Here is a 17,901-nt window from a genome sequence, read left to right as displayed (position 1 = left end):
TTTTTTTTACATATTAGGGTAACTGAAGCACTTTTGATTTTTGACCCCGAAAAAGGTGAAAAATAACACAAATAATAATGGGACAAAAAAAGAAGCACACCGACCCCCCATTTTTGTGGCTGTTTTAGAAAGAGAAACACATTTTCTTTTGAATCATTGAATACTGAAAAAAGTTTAATACAGGATTTTTTTTATATCAAGCGTTTAATCTGCAAAAAATGGTGAAAAATGTAAAAAATGTGCATTTTTTCCTTTAAAAAAATAACGGGTATGGGTAACTAAAATCGCATTTCTGAGTAAAATGAATAAGATTAAGAAATTTTACTTCCATAGTTTCAAAGAAAATAATATTTTTTATCAATTCTACAAACATTCATACATATCTGATAACACACTTGGAAGAAATTGTATGAATTGGTTCTGCAAATGGTCAAAACCCGAAAATTCACCTAAAATCAGATATTGTGTTAAATTGGTATCTTTGACTGATCATAGCACAAAAACGAACACACGGACATATTTTTTTGCATTTTCTACTATGCCTCTTTATCTCCTTTTACCAAAAATCAATATAAGAAAAAAAGTTTAATAATGGATTTTTTTTACTTCTCAGAGGTGTACATCCTTTAGTGAAAAAGTTTTTATAATTTTTGGCCATTATGTCCATTTCTTCCCACTTAAGTGCAACAGTTTTTGCACTTGAGTAGTTTATGTATTTTGTCCTAAAACGGTCGCTTTATCACCGCCTGCCTTGTAGCAATATCCAGTGTCGTTAACACACATGTCATGATCACGTGATAACGATGAGATGACTATAAAGCTTAACCAACCAACCGATACCGGGGCAGTGAGTAGAAGAAACCCACATGGGTGGAATATATGTAGGCGATAAACCCGTTAACAAATCAACCTTCGTTAGACCACGTGGTCACGTTAACACACACTATGAAGTCGGACAGCTACAGTACCGAAACTCCGCCGTATACCGTGAAGGTGAGCTGATAGTCCACTTACAATTGTCTTAATAGCTTTATTTCAATAGCTTTATTTCAATTAAGGGGACTAGCCCTACTTCGTTACGATACACAGACTTGTATCTGTGATTAGCCGTTAGATGTGCGCTGTCTCGGGACTACACGTTTTCTCGTTTAAACCAAGTTATTGATGCCATGTAATACAACTGTATGGAAACAAGATTTAAATTTTACAGAATCATACATTTTTGTATGATATCAAGAATCGTTTGATATTTTGCTGTTTGTATTTACATGCGAGTCGTCTATCTACATAGATTGGCATTTTTTTCAGTAGACTAATGAGTATATACATATTGTCTCACTACTTAGATAGGATTTGTCATACGCTGTTCTCTATATGTATGTAGTAGTTGCAGTTCATTGATTACAAATATTCATATTATTCTTTTAGAAAAAAGGATGGTGTGTTTTGTCAGGGACAGTATACGTCCCTGGTTTTGTACGTATGTATATAAACGAGATTAATCTCATTGTCCTCTATTAGACATGTACATCATCCGGTAATATTTCATATCTCTAAATTTTACCATTTTTTCTTCCTGGCTGTTTACTGAACTGTAAAAACATGTATAATCGGTTTTATAATAGAATTTAAACTTCTGTCGATGATCAGAGTAACCATGACTATTACAGGTGACGTCACGACAGTAATGAAATATATGTAAAACACTTGTTAACATTAGTCGCCCACTCTAACCTGGACAGCTTGGTTTCTGGATTAAATAGATGGTCATGTTACGTAAACACATCTAATACGTTCTAATTACAACTAATTAATTATAGTTCAAACAGTTAAGTTTTACAGGAAGATTCACTTGTTGAAACTCCGACACTTAAAAAAAAACACCACTAAAATCCCTATCAAAACAATTTGCCCTTCAGGTAAATTAAAACTGTATGCGGTCAGTGAATCAGCCCTAGACAGTCCGATGTCACCACAGTCTAAAAATCACAACCACCTGTCACCGTGACCTCCAAAATTGAATTGTGACTCTGTTTTTGACACTTGGACTCTGAGTCATAGTGTGAAAAACAGAGTCACAATTCAATTTTCAATTCAATTCAATTTATTACCAAATGCACAATGCATATAAACGTACAGAAATATACATCTTGTACAATGGGGGAGAACATATGCAATAGATTCAATTCCATATTTACAAAAGGATTAGACAATAGGCAGTGCCTGTTGTCTAATCCTTTTGTAAATACAATAAAATTTGTTGAAACCAAAATTCCATACATAATAATAACAAATTCATGAAATAGTTATAAGTTGGCGAAAGCTTAAAGCTTTTCCTAAGGTAACCTAGCGGACATTTATGAAGCATAATTAAGTTGTTTATGAAATAATACAGATAAAGCCTTAAGCTAATCAAATTTCTAGGAAATAACAAAACTATAAAGACAATCATACAACCTCAAAATGAAATTAGAACGATTACTATATATTACATAATGAAATGAGATTATAACTCATTGTGAAGTAAAAGACAGATCTCAATCACATTATAGAGTAACAAAACGTTTACATCATAATATACGACTTCTCTTAACAGTTGCTTGCATCAAGTACTTACTTAAATTTCTAATAGGTTTCAAACATTTGCTAGACAGTAGCTCTATTAATTTAAACAGAGAAGGACAAATACGATAATATGGTTTGAAACTTCAAGATCACATATAGTACACAATCTTGGTTTCGAGGCACTGCATTATACCTGTCTCTATTTAAAGGTTATGTGCTTGCAATCTATATTTCGCAAGAATACATTTTTTTTTCTCAATAGCGGTTTTGTAAAATACCGTTGTAGATCAAAATGGTCAACAATGTGTTTATACAACAAACATTTTGAAGATGTCTTGAATATGTTTCTCATTTCCTGAATAAAAGTATCCTTTATGCGTTGTATATATGATATTAATTATTAAAACATATTTCTCATTTGGTACACATTCTGCCAACCACTAATCTCCAAAACCCAATATACACAAATCACGTTTCCGATGATAAACCCAATTTGCTTAACAATTTGTTTTCCTGTTATCAAGCTCTAAATACAGTTACCAGTCTTTAATATTTGCAGCCAGTACTTTACAATAGCAATCCCACGCTGTAACGCAAAGGGTAACGACCAAGTTCAAAATACAATCAAAAATGGCATTATTTACTGTTTTCCTGACGCCCAATAAGGTTGCCAAAAATAACAAATGTATATTTTCAATCTGCAGTGCAGGACTATAACCCCATACTTCACACCCGTAATTCACAATACATGATATATAATATCAAATAAAGATAACCAGGTTTTTTCATTCAACAAAAATCTTTTCGCTTTCCGATTAAGAAGAAAATAAGCTTTCCTTCCTTGTACATCAATGTTATTCAATGCAATGATAAATTTACTATTATAATTAAAAACCAAACCTGTACAAACACGCCCACCCGTCACCGTGACCTGTCAGAGTCAAACACGCCCACCTGTCACCGTGACCTGTCAGAGTGAATCACAAGTCTAGCAATGTAGCGAAATTAATTTGAAATTATAATATCCAGGGAACTTTCGCTCGATCACTTCATCAACTTATTTTTGAATATTAAAAATTATCGATATTACTTGGCTAGAAATGCAATGTAATTCCAATTGATACTACAAAACAAGTCATAATGCAATGTATATAGGGTTGTTAGTGTCACGTGCCCGAGCGGGAGAGGGGAGGGGGTATGGAAGAGTGTGGGGGTTTATATCATACAACTTTACTGACTTTTTCACATAGCTAGTAAGTCATTCGTGTTTGGACACGTTTTATGTAATGGCGAACAATTATGTTTATACAGAGACACAGATATTACGTCTTTGGTTAAAAGGGCAATTCACTATTTTATGTTATAACTATTTGTACGTGCCGTGTGTGGCACCGTGGCCCCACTGTCGTTATGAATACTGTTGTAAATTGAACATAACACAATACGTACCTACCATGCTTTAGGCTGAAAACATGTGAAATATCTGGCCGGTAAATGCACGAGGTGGAATTCATCGAAGTAAAAACTCCACATTTAAAAATGCTTTCACCAAACAAGATATCAGATGAAAATAACAACAATTAAATACAGAAAGCATTTTATTGCATTTATGTTGGTGGTAACGGTTTATTTTGGGATTCTTTCTTTTGGCCTTAGTATATATTTTCCTAATGAGCAAGGTGAACAGGACGCACATGCGTATGAATATATGATTACGTGATCTAGCTAAGCGTCACTTGGAAAATTTCTTAACGGGCTAAAAGGTAGGGCGTTATTTTAAACATTGATTTCTTCCCGCCACCGTCCCCTTACACCTCTATTTTAAATTATGTCATAATACTCATGGTATGTTTAACAGTTATTAAAGGTTTGGGCGTTTTCTTGTCCCCTCACCTACTATAGTCATTAGGAGAATGGCATTGCATTTGATTATGAAATGCAGTCTATGTATGGTACACCTTCTCAGGAGGGTGTTCAATGCATGTATTGTAACATGTATTTTTATGTTATGTCGTTTTAATAAAAACGACAATTTTCAATGACTTGTACTATTACATAGCTTGCGGCTTGACTGAAAGTTGCGAACCATTCAACATAAATGATTTACTATGACTGAAATCGTCTAATGTATGTTCTATGCACTTTTTAGGACCCAATTGTTCGGCAAATAAAAATAAATACATTTACCGTCTGACATCCTGTAATGAAGCGAGATATGCCACAGCGAAATAAAATGTAGATAAACTGGATACGTGGAGAACAGGATCGTTACCGGTCTAAAAGGTAACTGAATGTCTAATGTGAGGATAAACACGGTTTGGAGCTATGGTTTGGTATACATACATGGTTAGGTATATGCATGGTTTGGTATATACATGGTTGACATCCTGTAATGAAGCGAGATATGCCACAGCGAAATAAAATGTAGATAAACTGGATACGTGGAGAACAGGATCGTTACCGGTCTAAAAGGTAACTGAATGTCTAATGTGAGGATAAACACGGTTTGGTGCTATGGTTTGGGGGATAAACATGGTTTGGAGCTATGGTTTTGTATATACATTATTTGGTATAGATATGGTTTTGAGCTATAGTTTGGTATGGCCACCGTGTGGAGCTATGGTTTGGTATAGACATGGTTTAGTATATAAATGGTTTGGTATAGACATGGTTAGGTACAGATATGGTTTGGGGCTATGGTTTGGTATATACATGATTTGGTATAGATATGGTTTGGTCTATACATGGTTTGGTATATACCTGGATACGTGGAGAACAGGATCGTTACCGGTCTAAAAGGTAACTGAATGTCTAATGTGAGGATAAACACGGTTTGAAGCTATGGTTTGGTATAGACGTGGTTTGGGATAGACACGGTTTGGAGCTTTGGTTTGGTATACATACATGGTTAGGTATATGCGTGGTTTGGTATATACATGGTTGACATCCTGTAATGAAGCGAGATATGCCACAGCGAAATAAAATGTAGATAAACTGGATACGTGGAGAACAGGATCGTTACCGGTCTAAAAGGTAACTGAATGTCTAATGTGAGGATAAACACGGTTTGAAGCTATGGTTTGGTATAGACGTGGTTTGGGATAGACACGGTTTGGAGTTATGGTTTGGTATAGACACGGTTTGGGGCTTTGGTTGGGGGGTAAACACGGTTTGGAGCTATGGGTTGGGGGATAAACACGGGTTGGAGCTATGGTTTGGGGGAGAAACACGGTTTGGAGCTATGGGTTGGGGGATAAACACGGGTTGGAGCTATGGTTTGGGGGAGAAACACGGTTTGGAGCTATGGTTCGGTATACATACATGGTTAGGTATATGCTTGGTTTGGTATATACATGGTTGACATCCTGTAATGAAGCGAGATATGCCACAGCGAAATAAAATGTAGATAAACTGGATACGTGGAGAACAGGATCGTTACCGGTCTAAAAGGTAACTGAATGTCTAATGTGAGGATAAACACGGTTTGAAGCTATGGTTTGGTATAGACGTGGTTTGGGATAGACACGGTTTGGAGCTGTGGTTGGTATAGATATGGTTTGGTATATCCTTGGTTTGGTATAGATATGGTTTGGTCTATACATGGTTTGGTATATACATGTATTTACATGGTTTGGTATATACATGTATATACATGGTTTGGTATATAGATGGGTTGGTATAGATATGGTTAGGTTCAGATATGGTTTGGAGCTATGGTTTTGTATATACATTATTTGGTATAGATATGGTTTTGAGCTATAGTTTGGTATAGACATGGGTTGGTATAGATATGGTTAGGTTCAGATATGGTTTGGAGCTATGGGTTTGTATAGACACTGTTTGGAGCTTTGGTTGGGGGATAAACACGGTTTGGAGTTATGGTTTGGGGATAGACACAGTTTGGAGCTATGGTTTGGTATATACATGATTTGGTATATACATGATTTGGTATATACATGATTTGGTATAGATGTGGTTTGGAGCTATAGTTTGGTATAGACATGGTGTGGAGCTATGGTTTGGTATATACATGGATTGGTATATACCTGGTTTGGTATAGATATGGTTTAGTATATACATGGGTTGGTATATACATGGTTTGGTCTAGATGTCTAATGTGAGGATAAACACGGTTTGGTGCTATGGTTTGGGGGATAAACATGGTTTGGAGCTATGGTTTTGTATATACATTATTTGGTATAGATATGGTTTTGAGCTATAGTTTGGTATAGACATGGTGTGGAGCTATGGTTTGGTATAGACTCGGTTTGGTATAGATATGGTTTGGTCTATACATGGTTTGGTATAGATGTCTAATGTGAGGATAAACACGGTTTGAAGCTATGGTTTGGTATAGACGTGGTTTGGGATAGACACGGTTTGGAGCTGTGGTTGGTATAGATATGGTTTGGAATATACATGGTTTGGTATATAGATGGGTTGGTATAGATATGGTTTGGTCTATACATGGTTTGGTATATACATGGTTTGAAGCTTTGGTTTGGTATAGACATGGTTAGGTACAGATATGGTTTGGAGCTATGGGTTTGTATAGACACTGTTTGGAGCTTTGGTTGGGGGGTAAACACGGTTTGGAGCTTTGGTTGGGGGATAAACACGGGTTGGAGCTATGGTTTGATACATGGTTTGGTATAGACATGGTTTAGTATATAAATGGTTTGGTATAGACATGGTTAGGTACAGATATGGTTTGGGGCTATGGTTTGGTATATACATGATTTGGTATAGATGTGGTTTGGAGCTATAGTTTGGTATAGACATGGTTTGGTGGATACATGGTTTGGTATAGACATGGATTGGTATATACATGGTTTGGTCTAGATGTCTAATGTGAGGATAAACACGGTTTGGAGCTATGGTTTGGTATAGACATGGTTTGGAGATTTGGTTGGGGGATAAACACGGTTTGGAGCTATGGTTTGGGGGATAAACACGGTTTGGAGCTATGGTTTGGTATAGACATGGTTTGGTATAGACACGGTTTGGAGTTATGATTAGGGGATAGACACGGTTTGGAGCTTTGGTTGGTATAGATATGGTTTGGAGCTATGGTTTGGTATAGACACGGTTTGGAGCTATTGTTGGGGGATAAACACGGTTTGGAGCTATAGTTTGGTATAGACATGGTTTGAAGTTTTGGTTTGGTATAGATACGGTTTGGAGCTATGATTAGGGGATAGATACGGTTTGGTGCTTTGGTTTGGTATAGATATGGTTTGGAGCTATGGTTTGGGATAGACATGGGTTGGAGCTATGGTTTGGTATAGACATGGTTTGGAGCTATGGTTTGGGATAGACATGGGTTGAAGCTATGGTTTGGTATAGACATGGTTTGGAGCTATGGTTTGGGATAGACATGGGTTGGAGCTATGGTTTGGTATAGACATGGTTTGGCGCTATGGTTTGGGGATAGACATGGTTTTGAGCTATGGTTTGGGGATAAACACGGTTTTGAGTTATGGTTTGGTATAGACATGATTTGGAGCTATTGTTAGGGGATAGACACGGTTTGGAGTTATGGTTTGGGGATAGACACAGTTTTGAGCTATGGTTTGGGGATAGATACGGTTTGGAGCTATGGTTTGGTATAGACATGGTTTGGAGCTATGGTTTGGTATAGACATGGTTTGGAGCTATTGTTAGGGGATAGACACGGTTTGGAGTTATGGTTTGGGGATAGACACAGTTTGGAGCTATGGTTTGGGGAAAGACACAGTTTGGAACTATGGTTTGGGGGATAGACGTGGTTTAGAGCTACTGATTGAGGATAGACGGGTTGGAGCTATGGTTTGGGGGATAGACGTGGTGTAGAGCTATGGATTGGAGATAGACGGATTAGAGGTATGGTTTGACAAGTTTAGAGCAACTATAGACAACCTGCAGCCTAAAAACCGAAATGTAAAGATTTTTGTTATCCTTTATGTAAACGTGAAAGCAAGCGGGTGTAGTGAATGTCTTTCGATGGGCGTGTACATATCATTGTTTACACGATTCCTAAGGATTGATATATCAACATAATACGACTGCTAGTCACACATGTCTTACTAAAGCCTCTATTGAAATATAGTCTTTAATCGCATCTAGGTATTTCAAAACATGTGCTGATCAATGCAAGGGGGTGCGGTGCATAAATACGGGAAAAGTGCAAAGCGAGAGTCGCTGTGTCGCCATAATATCCTGGCGTAGTCGCCGTCGTATTACCGCGTTGTCGCCGCATGACTTTATTAGTGATGTTATTCTTCCTCTTTTTAGAGGATTCCTCTGTTTTACTGTTTTCCCATTAAGTTTCTGAGGGAATGAAATGTGTTCCTACTGCTTCACTTTGATTTCCACATCCTCCAATCACATCCAACTTCTATTAGTAGACTTGTTTATACAAATGCTCATTTCAATTTATCAAACAATATCTAAAAAGATACACATTAAATGACACTGGAATGCCAAAAACCCCTGAAATGATTAAAAACATATCAGGGAGAGTAACTAGAAGATCCAAAAGATGTAGAGACGTTAGCTCTCATGACGCTCACTCCCATGCCGCTAACTCATATGACGTCACCTCTTATCACGTTTACTCCCATGACGTTACCTCCCACGACGCTAACTCTTATGACGCTAACTCCCATGAACATAACTCCCATGACATTAACTCCCATGACGCTCACTCTTATGACGTTAACTCTCATGACGTTACCCCCATGACGCTAACACCCATGACGTTACCTCCCATAGCGTTTACTCTTATGACGCTAACACCCATGACGTTACCTCCCATGACGTTTACTCTTATGACGCTAACACCCATGATGTTACCTCCCAAGACGTTACCTCACATGACGCTAACTCCCATGACGTTTTCTCCCATATGGTTACCTCCCATGACGCTTACTCTTATGACGCTAACTCCAATAACATTATCTCCAAAGACGCTCACTCTTATGACGTTAACTCTTATGACGTTTACTCTTATGACGTTTACTCTCTATAACGTTAACCCCATTACGTTACCTCCCATGACGCCTACTCCTATAACGTTAACTTCAATTGCGTCACTTCCCATGACGTTAACTTACATAACATTAACGACTATGACGTTAACTCCCATGACGTTAACTTATATAACATTAACTCCTATAACGTTAAATCCCATGAAGTTACCTCCCATGACGTTTACTCCCATGACTTTGACGTTAACTTCTATGACGTTAACTTCTATGACGTGAACCTCTATAACTTTAACTCCCATGACGTTAACATCTATAACGTTAACTCACATGACGTTAACTTCTATAACATTAACTCCCATGACGTTAACTTCTATAACATTAACTCCCATGACGTTACCTACTATGACGTTAACTTCTATAACGTTAACTCCCATGACGTTACCTACTATGACGTTAACTCCTATAACATTAACTCCCATGACGTTACCTACTATGACGTTAACTTCTATAACGTTAACTCCCATGACGTTACCTACTATGACCTTAACTTCTATAACGTTAACTCCCATGACGTTACCTACTTTGACGTTAACTTCTATAACGTTAACTCCCATGACGTTAACTTCTATAACGTTAACTTCCATGACGTTAACTCCCATGACGTTACCTACTATGACGTTAACTCCTATAACGTTACGTCTCATGACGCTCACTCTTATGAAGTTAAGTCATATTCAAAGTGTTCAGTACCGTACGTTGTTTTATTATACCATTAATATTAAAAACTAATAACATTTGTTTTACTGTTGTATATATTTATCATGTTAAATGTAACCAGATGCTAAAACTGACTCCCCAAATCACCCCGTCCTCCCTACCTTTTTGTCCTGTTATCGGTTATAACCGAAACGAGAACGTAAAACCAGTTGGTTCCGGTTAGTATACAGACTGTCTCGCCATCTGATAATCAATTTAGGATAAATTATGCATTCAATATATTAACAGCAAATACTCTTAATACTTAAAAACAGATTTTATGAGTTGAGTAAATGTACAACTCACAACTAAAGATCGAGCGAGCTAAATGTAAACCTCCCTTTTGTGAGGTAAGTAAATGAAAACCTCCCTTTTGTGAGGTAAGTAAATGTAAACCTCCCTTGTGTGAGGTAAGTAAATGTAAACCTCCCTTTTGTTAGGTAAGTAAATGTAAACCTCCCTTTTGTGAGGTAAGTAAATGGTAAACCTTCCTTTTGTGAGGTAAGTAAATGTAAACTTCCTTTTTGTGAGGTAAGTAAATGTAAACTTCCCTTTTGTGAGGTAAGTAAATGTAAACCTCCCTTTTGTGAGGTAAGTAATTGTAAACCTCCCTTTTGTGAGGGGAGCAGAAGTCAACCACGTGTTTAGATATTCACCCAAGCTTGAAACGTTTTTCTTCAAGAGCCTTAAAAGTGAGACTGATGACACTAGTACTACGAAGACTATCCTTGCTTCATATCCACAACACTCGATCACTTACATAACAATAGGTCGTACACTGTCCCAGTTCTTCCCTCGATGCAATGTTAACAACACATTTCCAAGTTTCAGAGCCGTTTTGTTTGACAGAATTTAAAGTGTATTTGATCAAACACTTGAAAATGAAATCCCTAATTTTTTTTCTAGGGCGACGGGATACACAATCCTACTTTTGTAAACGACAATGGAGAGGCGGAGAGGGTGAGTACGATTAATTGGGTTTGTAGGAAACAACAAAACTTTCATTCTGTGCACAACAATTCTGTTTCAACCTCTTTTAATATTCTTTGAATCTGTATTGAGATACTCAACTAATTTCATCTTCCTTCAGGGTTATGTCAAACCGACGGCAAAAGCTGAGGAGGTGGATCCCTGGGAGTTACCGGAACTGCAAGACACGTCCAAACCTTTCAAAGGTGAGCAAACACTAGTGCATGGTCTTTCCCTAACAATGGGTTGGGTATAGGTCATCAAAAGTTATCAACATCTCCCATCATATAATTCAGTATTATTATGACATTGAAAACTGACAAAAGAATGATGATACGTGAATTACCATCTTTTATAAAACTGCTCTATTAAATGCAGATTGTTCTATTATTCGGAGGATTAAGGTACGTAGACATGCACACCTTGACACGTTGTGTTTGGATAAGCTTGATATAATGCTTCAGTTACTTCATGTATGCTATGCTTGTGTGAAAGTTTAGATGAATCTAACCTGAGTGGTACCGTATACATGTTATGTTTGACGATATTGGTATATCTATTTTCCTTAGATGACATTTAACACTATTGAAATGGTTTCTTTTTATGATTCTTAAGGGTATCCTGGAATTATATTGAAGGTTTGGTCGAATGAATTCCGTCTTTTCGTATTGCAGAGTATCTGATCTTGTGAGCAGGCATTGATTGTTACGTCATTTGTTTGTGGGAGTAAGTCATACATTTTTGAGAAAACGACGTAATTTTCTCACGCAAACTAATGACGTAACAAGCAATACCTGCTCACAAGAGCAGATAACTCTGCAGTACGAAAAGACGGAACATCAGTCAACAGTTATCTAGTTATTTATTGCACGTATCTCTATTTAGCTGAAATGACAGAACTTACTGCTTATACTAAATAACACAATGCTAGCCTTTATGACACTGAGTTTTTTTGCTGGAAAATATTGTTAATGATGCTACATTTAAACGATACTTACTGATCATCAAGATTATGCTTGAGTGTTATTGTGATTTCATGTAACGTCATGCTTAAAACAACAACTTACCTGTGCTATTACTTTTGACCGGATATATCAGAAGAACGATAACGGTAAGGACGTTTTCCTTTAAGACACTTCAATCATAAAGTACTTTAGCGCGCGTTTAATGTGTAACTATAGGGTTTATTGCGAATATCAACTATGACAAAAACAATTATCTTTGTAACTTCCAGAAATGAACAGCAATGAGAAAGTGGTGTTCGTGTTGTGGGTGATACTACGGATACTTCTATTTCTCTCATTCCTTTATCTCTTCATCTGTTCCTTGGATTTCCTCAGTTCGGCATTCCGACTCCTGGGAGGTAGGTCATTGTCTACTTTACAGATGTTATTTTCAGTTTATCTACCCGATAGCTTGCCCTCGCTTTAATAGGTATACATATATGATTAATTTAACGTGTACAAACACTCGGTATAGTACGTGTAATTGTTATATGTGTACTGTTCCAACTTAATTAAAAATAAGACGGACTTAGCTCTTTTATTTCTATTTCACTTTCGCTCTAACATATAAGTCTGCTTGTTCACTGTCCATGTTTGTTGTTTTGAATCAGTCCACTTTGAATCAGTCCACACTGTTTATTTAACTTTATATTTACAGGAAAAGCAGCTGGCGAGGTGTTCCGGAACAACGACATCCTTCGGAACCCCGTGGCTGGTGTCATGATAGGTGTTTTAGCTACCGTTTTGGTCCAGAGTTCCTCCACCAGCACGTCCATCGTCGTCGCAATGGTTGGATCTGGACGTGAGTGTCCTTTCTAGTCACACAATTACTTAGAGTTCCCGAAATTAGATATCAATCCTAGTCACGTATGTGGCCTTGTCATAAAAGTATAGGTTATCCGGATATAATTATTTGTCCTAGTATCAGGTCAAGGTCATTCAAATTCTAATTATTTTCTGGAAAGTGGACTTATATTTGTACTCATTATCCTTCATTTCCTCCCGATTTGTTTTTATAAGTTTCGCACTATTTCAGCTGAAGACAAAAAGCTAAATATTTTGAAGACAATGATCTTATTTATATTTGCTATTATTTTCGATATGGTATTCTTCCAGTTGATTGTCATCTAAACATTTCTTCGATTAATTGTCAAATTACTACCTTTTATGCTATATTTATCATTCTTCCCAATGATAGTGGTTTATCTATCCTTCTAATTAAGTAAATATCAGATAATTGATCCCCTAATAAACTGTTACTAATTTAACTTTTACTGATGTCGTACTCTCTCTTTATTTGTCCACAGTCCTTGACGTTAAGACAGCCATACCTATCGTGATGGGAGCTAACATTGGTACTTCCGTTACCAACACGATAGTTGCCATGGGACAGATCACCAACAGGGACGACTTCCGGCGAGCATTCGCTGGGGCCACTGTCCACGACATGTTCAACTGGACGAGCGTCATCATACTCCTTCCAATAGAGGTCATCTCAGGTCAGCATTCATATCGCTTCCTTGTTATAATCAAATTTAACTATTTTGCATTTTTGCTTCACTTAAAAGAAGAATATTTTGAGATGTGACGACATAAGAGTGTTGATATTATTGAGAGTTAATATAGGGTACGAATCATTATGTGCAATTAAATGACAAAAACGTCACAAATCACTGACCTGTGTTATATATATTTCAGGATACCTGTTCCGTCTTAGTGGGGCCATTGTAGACAGTCTTCATCTGGAGAAGTACAAGGACGGCAAACAGGACTTGCTAAAAGCCATCACAAAACCTTTTACCACTAGAATTGTTCAGGTGAGTTCAAATCCCTTTCTGTAGTGATACGCGTTTGTTAATAAAACGGTTAGCCGCTACTACAGATACCGGGATTTAACATACTGTACTAACTAATGTAAAGTAACCCAAGGTAAAACTGGTACCCGGGGTCGATTTTCTCTGTTCAAAACCTACCTCTAACCAGTAAGGACTGACCCAAATCTATTGAAAATGGACCTACTGTGGTAGAACTTGGCATTATATAATAAATACAGCGCACTTAAGAGTACTTCAAATATAGTAACACCATCAAACATGTGGTTTCTGTCAATTATAGGTCCATTTTGGCATGTTGTACAGCGTTATAATGGAGGAAATTACGAACAGATCGGGGTCAATTTCAGAGGCCACTTCGATACTAATTCATTTACGGAGAAAATTTACCAAAGGTATCATTTCGATGGAAGTCACATTTCAACGGTACAAGTACTTCCTGGATTTGCACTCATCCCAACTACGATTGTTAATACAATCGTCAACATGAACAGCACTGTATCGGTATCTCTCGATTCCACCACTAATAAACAATTTCGTGCTGTTTTTCGTTTGGCACCTCTAACCAGAGTTAACCAATAGACGTATTGTCTTAATTCAAAATCTGTATGAAAATGGTGGCCCCACAAATCATTTCAGTAACGTGATACAAATTATCAAACACAAAATATATTGCTATGTTTTTAAAGGTCGACAGCAAGGCCATCCAGAAGATTGCACACAACGAGGACGTTGACACGCTTCTCAAACTGTGCTGCAAGTCCGCGACGCCGGACCCTGTTAACGTCACCGACGCCAATGGCACGTGGTACTTAGAGGAACAGAACAAACTCTGCGTTACACCATGTAAGTGCAGGGTGTCAGGAGTCTCGCTATTTCCAAAGACGATACGATACTATTACAAGGGATTTTAATGATAACAATAATCCCAAGTATAGATATTTAGTTCCTTATTCATATATGTGACTTATACCATCAAAATGAAAGAAGACTTACCAATGCTTTGGCTGGTATCCGATTCCTATGACTTGTAAATTTAGCGATTTTTGGGACGAATATACTTTTTGTTTGTTTTGGTCTCGCCTCCATTCTGAGAACTACTTTATCACTTAGTAGTGAGATTCATCAACATTATGTAAACGGCGTATTATGCTGAAATACAATTCAATTAATGCATAACATATTATTGGTTATATAATCTTTCACATTCAGAATTATTTCTACCTAAATCATACACGATGTTCGCACGGGCTAGTTTGATTTTTATTGCCATTTTAACAGAACCAGATAAACATGTCTTCCTTTTCTTTGCAGGCGAATTTATCTTCAAAGACGTGGGCTTGGGGGATACAGGAATAGGAGCGATATTACTGGTCATTGCGCTTATACTTCTGTGCGTCTGTCTGTTCGCCATCGTCAAACTGCTGAATTCTCTCTTAAAAGGTAATATCAGGAAAATAATCAAGAAAATCATAAACGCCCAGTTCCCAGGAAAATGCGCATACTTCACTGGTTATCTTGCCATGGCTGTGGGGTGTGGACTGACCATCCTAGTACAGTCCAGTTCCATCTTCACGTCGGCCATGACACCACTGGTCGGTGTCGGTGTTATCAGTATCGAAAGAATGTACCCGTTGACCCTGGGATCGAACATCGGTACAACAACCACAGGTATCCTAGCCGCCCTGGCACAAGATGCTGACAAGATCAGAGAACCTTTGCAACTGGCGTTCTGTCACCTGTTCTTCAACATTTCGGGCATTGCCCTTTTATATCCAATTCCGTTCACGAGATTTCCAATCGCTTTAGCAAAATTTCTGGGAACCGAAACTTCCAAATACCGATGGTTCGCTGTTCTATATTTGGTGTTTATGTTTTTCCTGCTGCCACTGATTGTGTTTGGACTATCTCTGGCTGGCTGGAAAGTCATGGCTGGTGTTCTCATTCCAATAGCTGCCATTATCATCGTTGTCTGCATCATAAAAATCATTCAAAGAAAGAAGCCTGGTATACTCCCAAAAGTCCTTCGTAACTGGAAGTTCCTGCCCCTAGTGTGCCGCTCTCTGCGGCCTGTTAACAGAGTGATGCAAGTGTGTGTGTGTAAATCGTGCCCTTGCTGTGCCGAGACGACAGATGCCAAGTTTCCGTCAGATACCGAAGTAGAAACCACCAGAATATAAATTGAAGAACTGGTAGCTGATTGCTAAACTTTAAAAATCCATGACGAAACAAACTTTCAACAGTGTAATAAGCAAAGTGATGTTTCGTGAGCATTAATAATTTCATAATTAGAAATACTTATTTAATGTAATACCAATTAAATGCTAACCTTAATGAAAAAATATTCTTCTTACATACATGAAAGGTCTGACATATTTGAAAGAAAGAAATTCTATCAGTTACTTATAATATCACTTTTATGGACAATACATTTCATACAAATGTTTCATCGATCTGTGCTGCAAATGTCAAGAACATCCTTTGATTCTGGTTGTTAAACATATCAACTGTCAGTTGCCATTCCCCGGAGATATAGCGCAGCTCTCCACTATAAGTAGCTAGACAATCACTTGCTAACGCCTGGTAATATAGGACGGATCTCCACTGTCAGTAGCTATTTCCCGGTGATATATAGCAAGGATTTCTACTGTCAGTAGCTATATCCCGGTGATATATATAGCAAGGATTTCTACTGTCAGTAGCTATCTCCCGGTGATATATATATAGCAAGGATTTCTACTGTCAGTAGCTATATCCCGGTGATATATATAGCAAGGATTTCTACTGTCAGTAGCTATCTCCCGTTGATATATATAGCAAGGATATCCACTGTCAGTAGCTATCTCCCGGGGATATATATAGCAAGGATTTCTACTGTCAGTAGCTATATCCCGGTGATATATATAGCAAGGATTTCTACTGTCAGTAGCTATCTCCCGGTGATATATATAGCAAGAATATCCACTGTCAGTAGCTATCTCCCGGTGATATATATATAGCAAGGATTTCTACTGTCAGTAGCTATCTCCCGTTGATATATATAGCAAGGATATCCACTGTCAGTAGCTATCTCCCGGGGATATATATAGCAAGGATTTCTACTGTCAGTAGCTATCTCCCGTTGATATATATAGCAAGGATATCCACTGTCAGTAGCTATCTCCCGGGGATATATATAGCAAGGATTTCTACTGTCAGTAGCTATCTCCCGGTGATATATATAGCAAGGATATCCTCTGTCAGTAGCTATCTCCCGGTGATATATATAGCAAGGATATCCACTGTCAGTAGCTATCTCCCGGGGATATATATAGCAAGGATTTCTACTGTCAGTAGCTATATCCCGGTGATATATATAGCAAGGATTTCTACTGTCAGTAGCTATCTCCCGGTGATATATATAGCAAGAATATCCACTGTCAGTAGCTATCTCCCGGTGATATATATATAGCAAGGATTTCTACTGTCAGTAGCTATCTCCCGTTGATATATATAGCAAGGATATCCACTGTCAGTAGCTATCTCCCGGGGATATATATAGCAAGGATTTCTACTGTCAGTAGCTATCTCCCGGTAATATAGCACGGATCTCCACTGTCAGTAGCTATCCTTGGTGATATAGCATGGATCTCCACTGTCAGTAGCTATTCTTGGTGATATAGCACGAATCTCCACTGTCAGTAGCTATCCTTGGTGATATAGCACGGATGTCTACTTTGTCAGTAGCTATACATGGTTATATAGCACGGAGCTCCACTGTCAGTAGCTATCCTTGGTGATATAGCACGGATCTCCACTGTCAGTAGT

General features: G+C 37.7%; 1 protein-coding gene across 2 annotated transcripts; it reads left to right on the top strand.

Annotated features, from left to right (window-relative positions):
- The first annotated feature begins 827 nt into the window (after positions 1-827).
- Positions 828-17,803, top strand: LOC110461449 (sodium-dependent phosphate transport protein 2B-like). 2 transcript variants are annotated; one of them, XM_021514902.1, is made up of 9 exons: positions 828-993; positions 11,196-11,249; positions 11,380-11,464; positions 12,493-12,621; positions 12,921-13,064; positions 13,570-13,761; positions 13,961-14,079; positions 14,784-14,940; positions 15,409-17,803. In XM_021514902.1, exons 1-9 carry the CDS (start codon positions 946-948, stop codon positions 16,272-16,274), a joined length of 1,794 nt encoding a protein of 597 aa, XP_021370577.1. In that variant the 5' UTR covers positions 828-945; the 3' UTR covers positions 16,275-17,803. The 2 variants fall into 2 exon arrangements, with proteins under 2 accessions (XP_021370577.1, XP_021370578.1); XM_021514903.1 differs by lacking the exons at positions 828-993; positions 11,196-11,249 and adding an exon at positions 11,637-11,662 and having other exon boundaries at positions 11,379-11,464.
- Positions 17,804-17,901: the final 98 nt, after the last annotated feature.

The sequence above is a fragment of the Mizuhopecten yessoensis genome, unplaced genomic scaffold, assembly GCF_002113885.1.
Source record: "Mizuhopecten yessoensis strain PY_sf001 unplaced genomic scaffold, ASM211388v2 scaffold10621, whole genome shotgun sequence".
NCBI classification, from domain to species: domain Eukaryota; kingdom Metazoa; phylum Mollusca; class Bivalvia; order Pectinida; family Pectinidae; genus Mizuhopecten; species Mizuhopecten yessoensis.
This window is presented reverse-complemented; position numbering and strand designations above follow the sequence as displayed.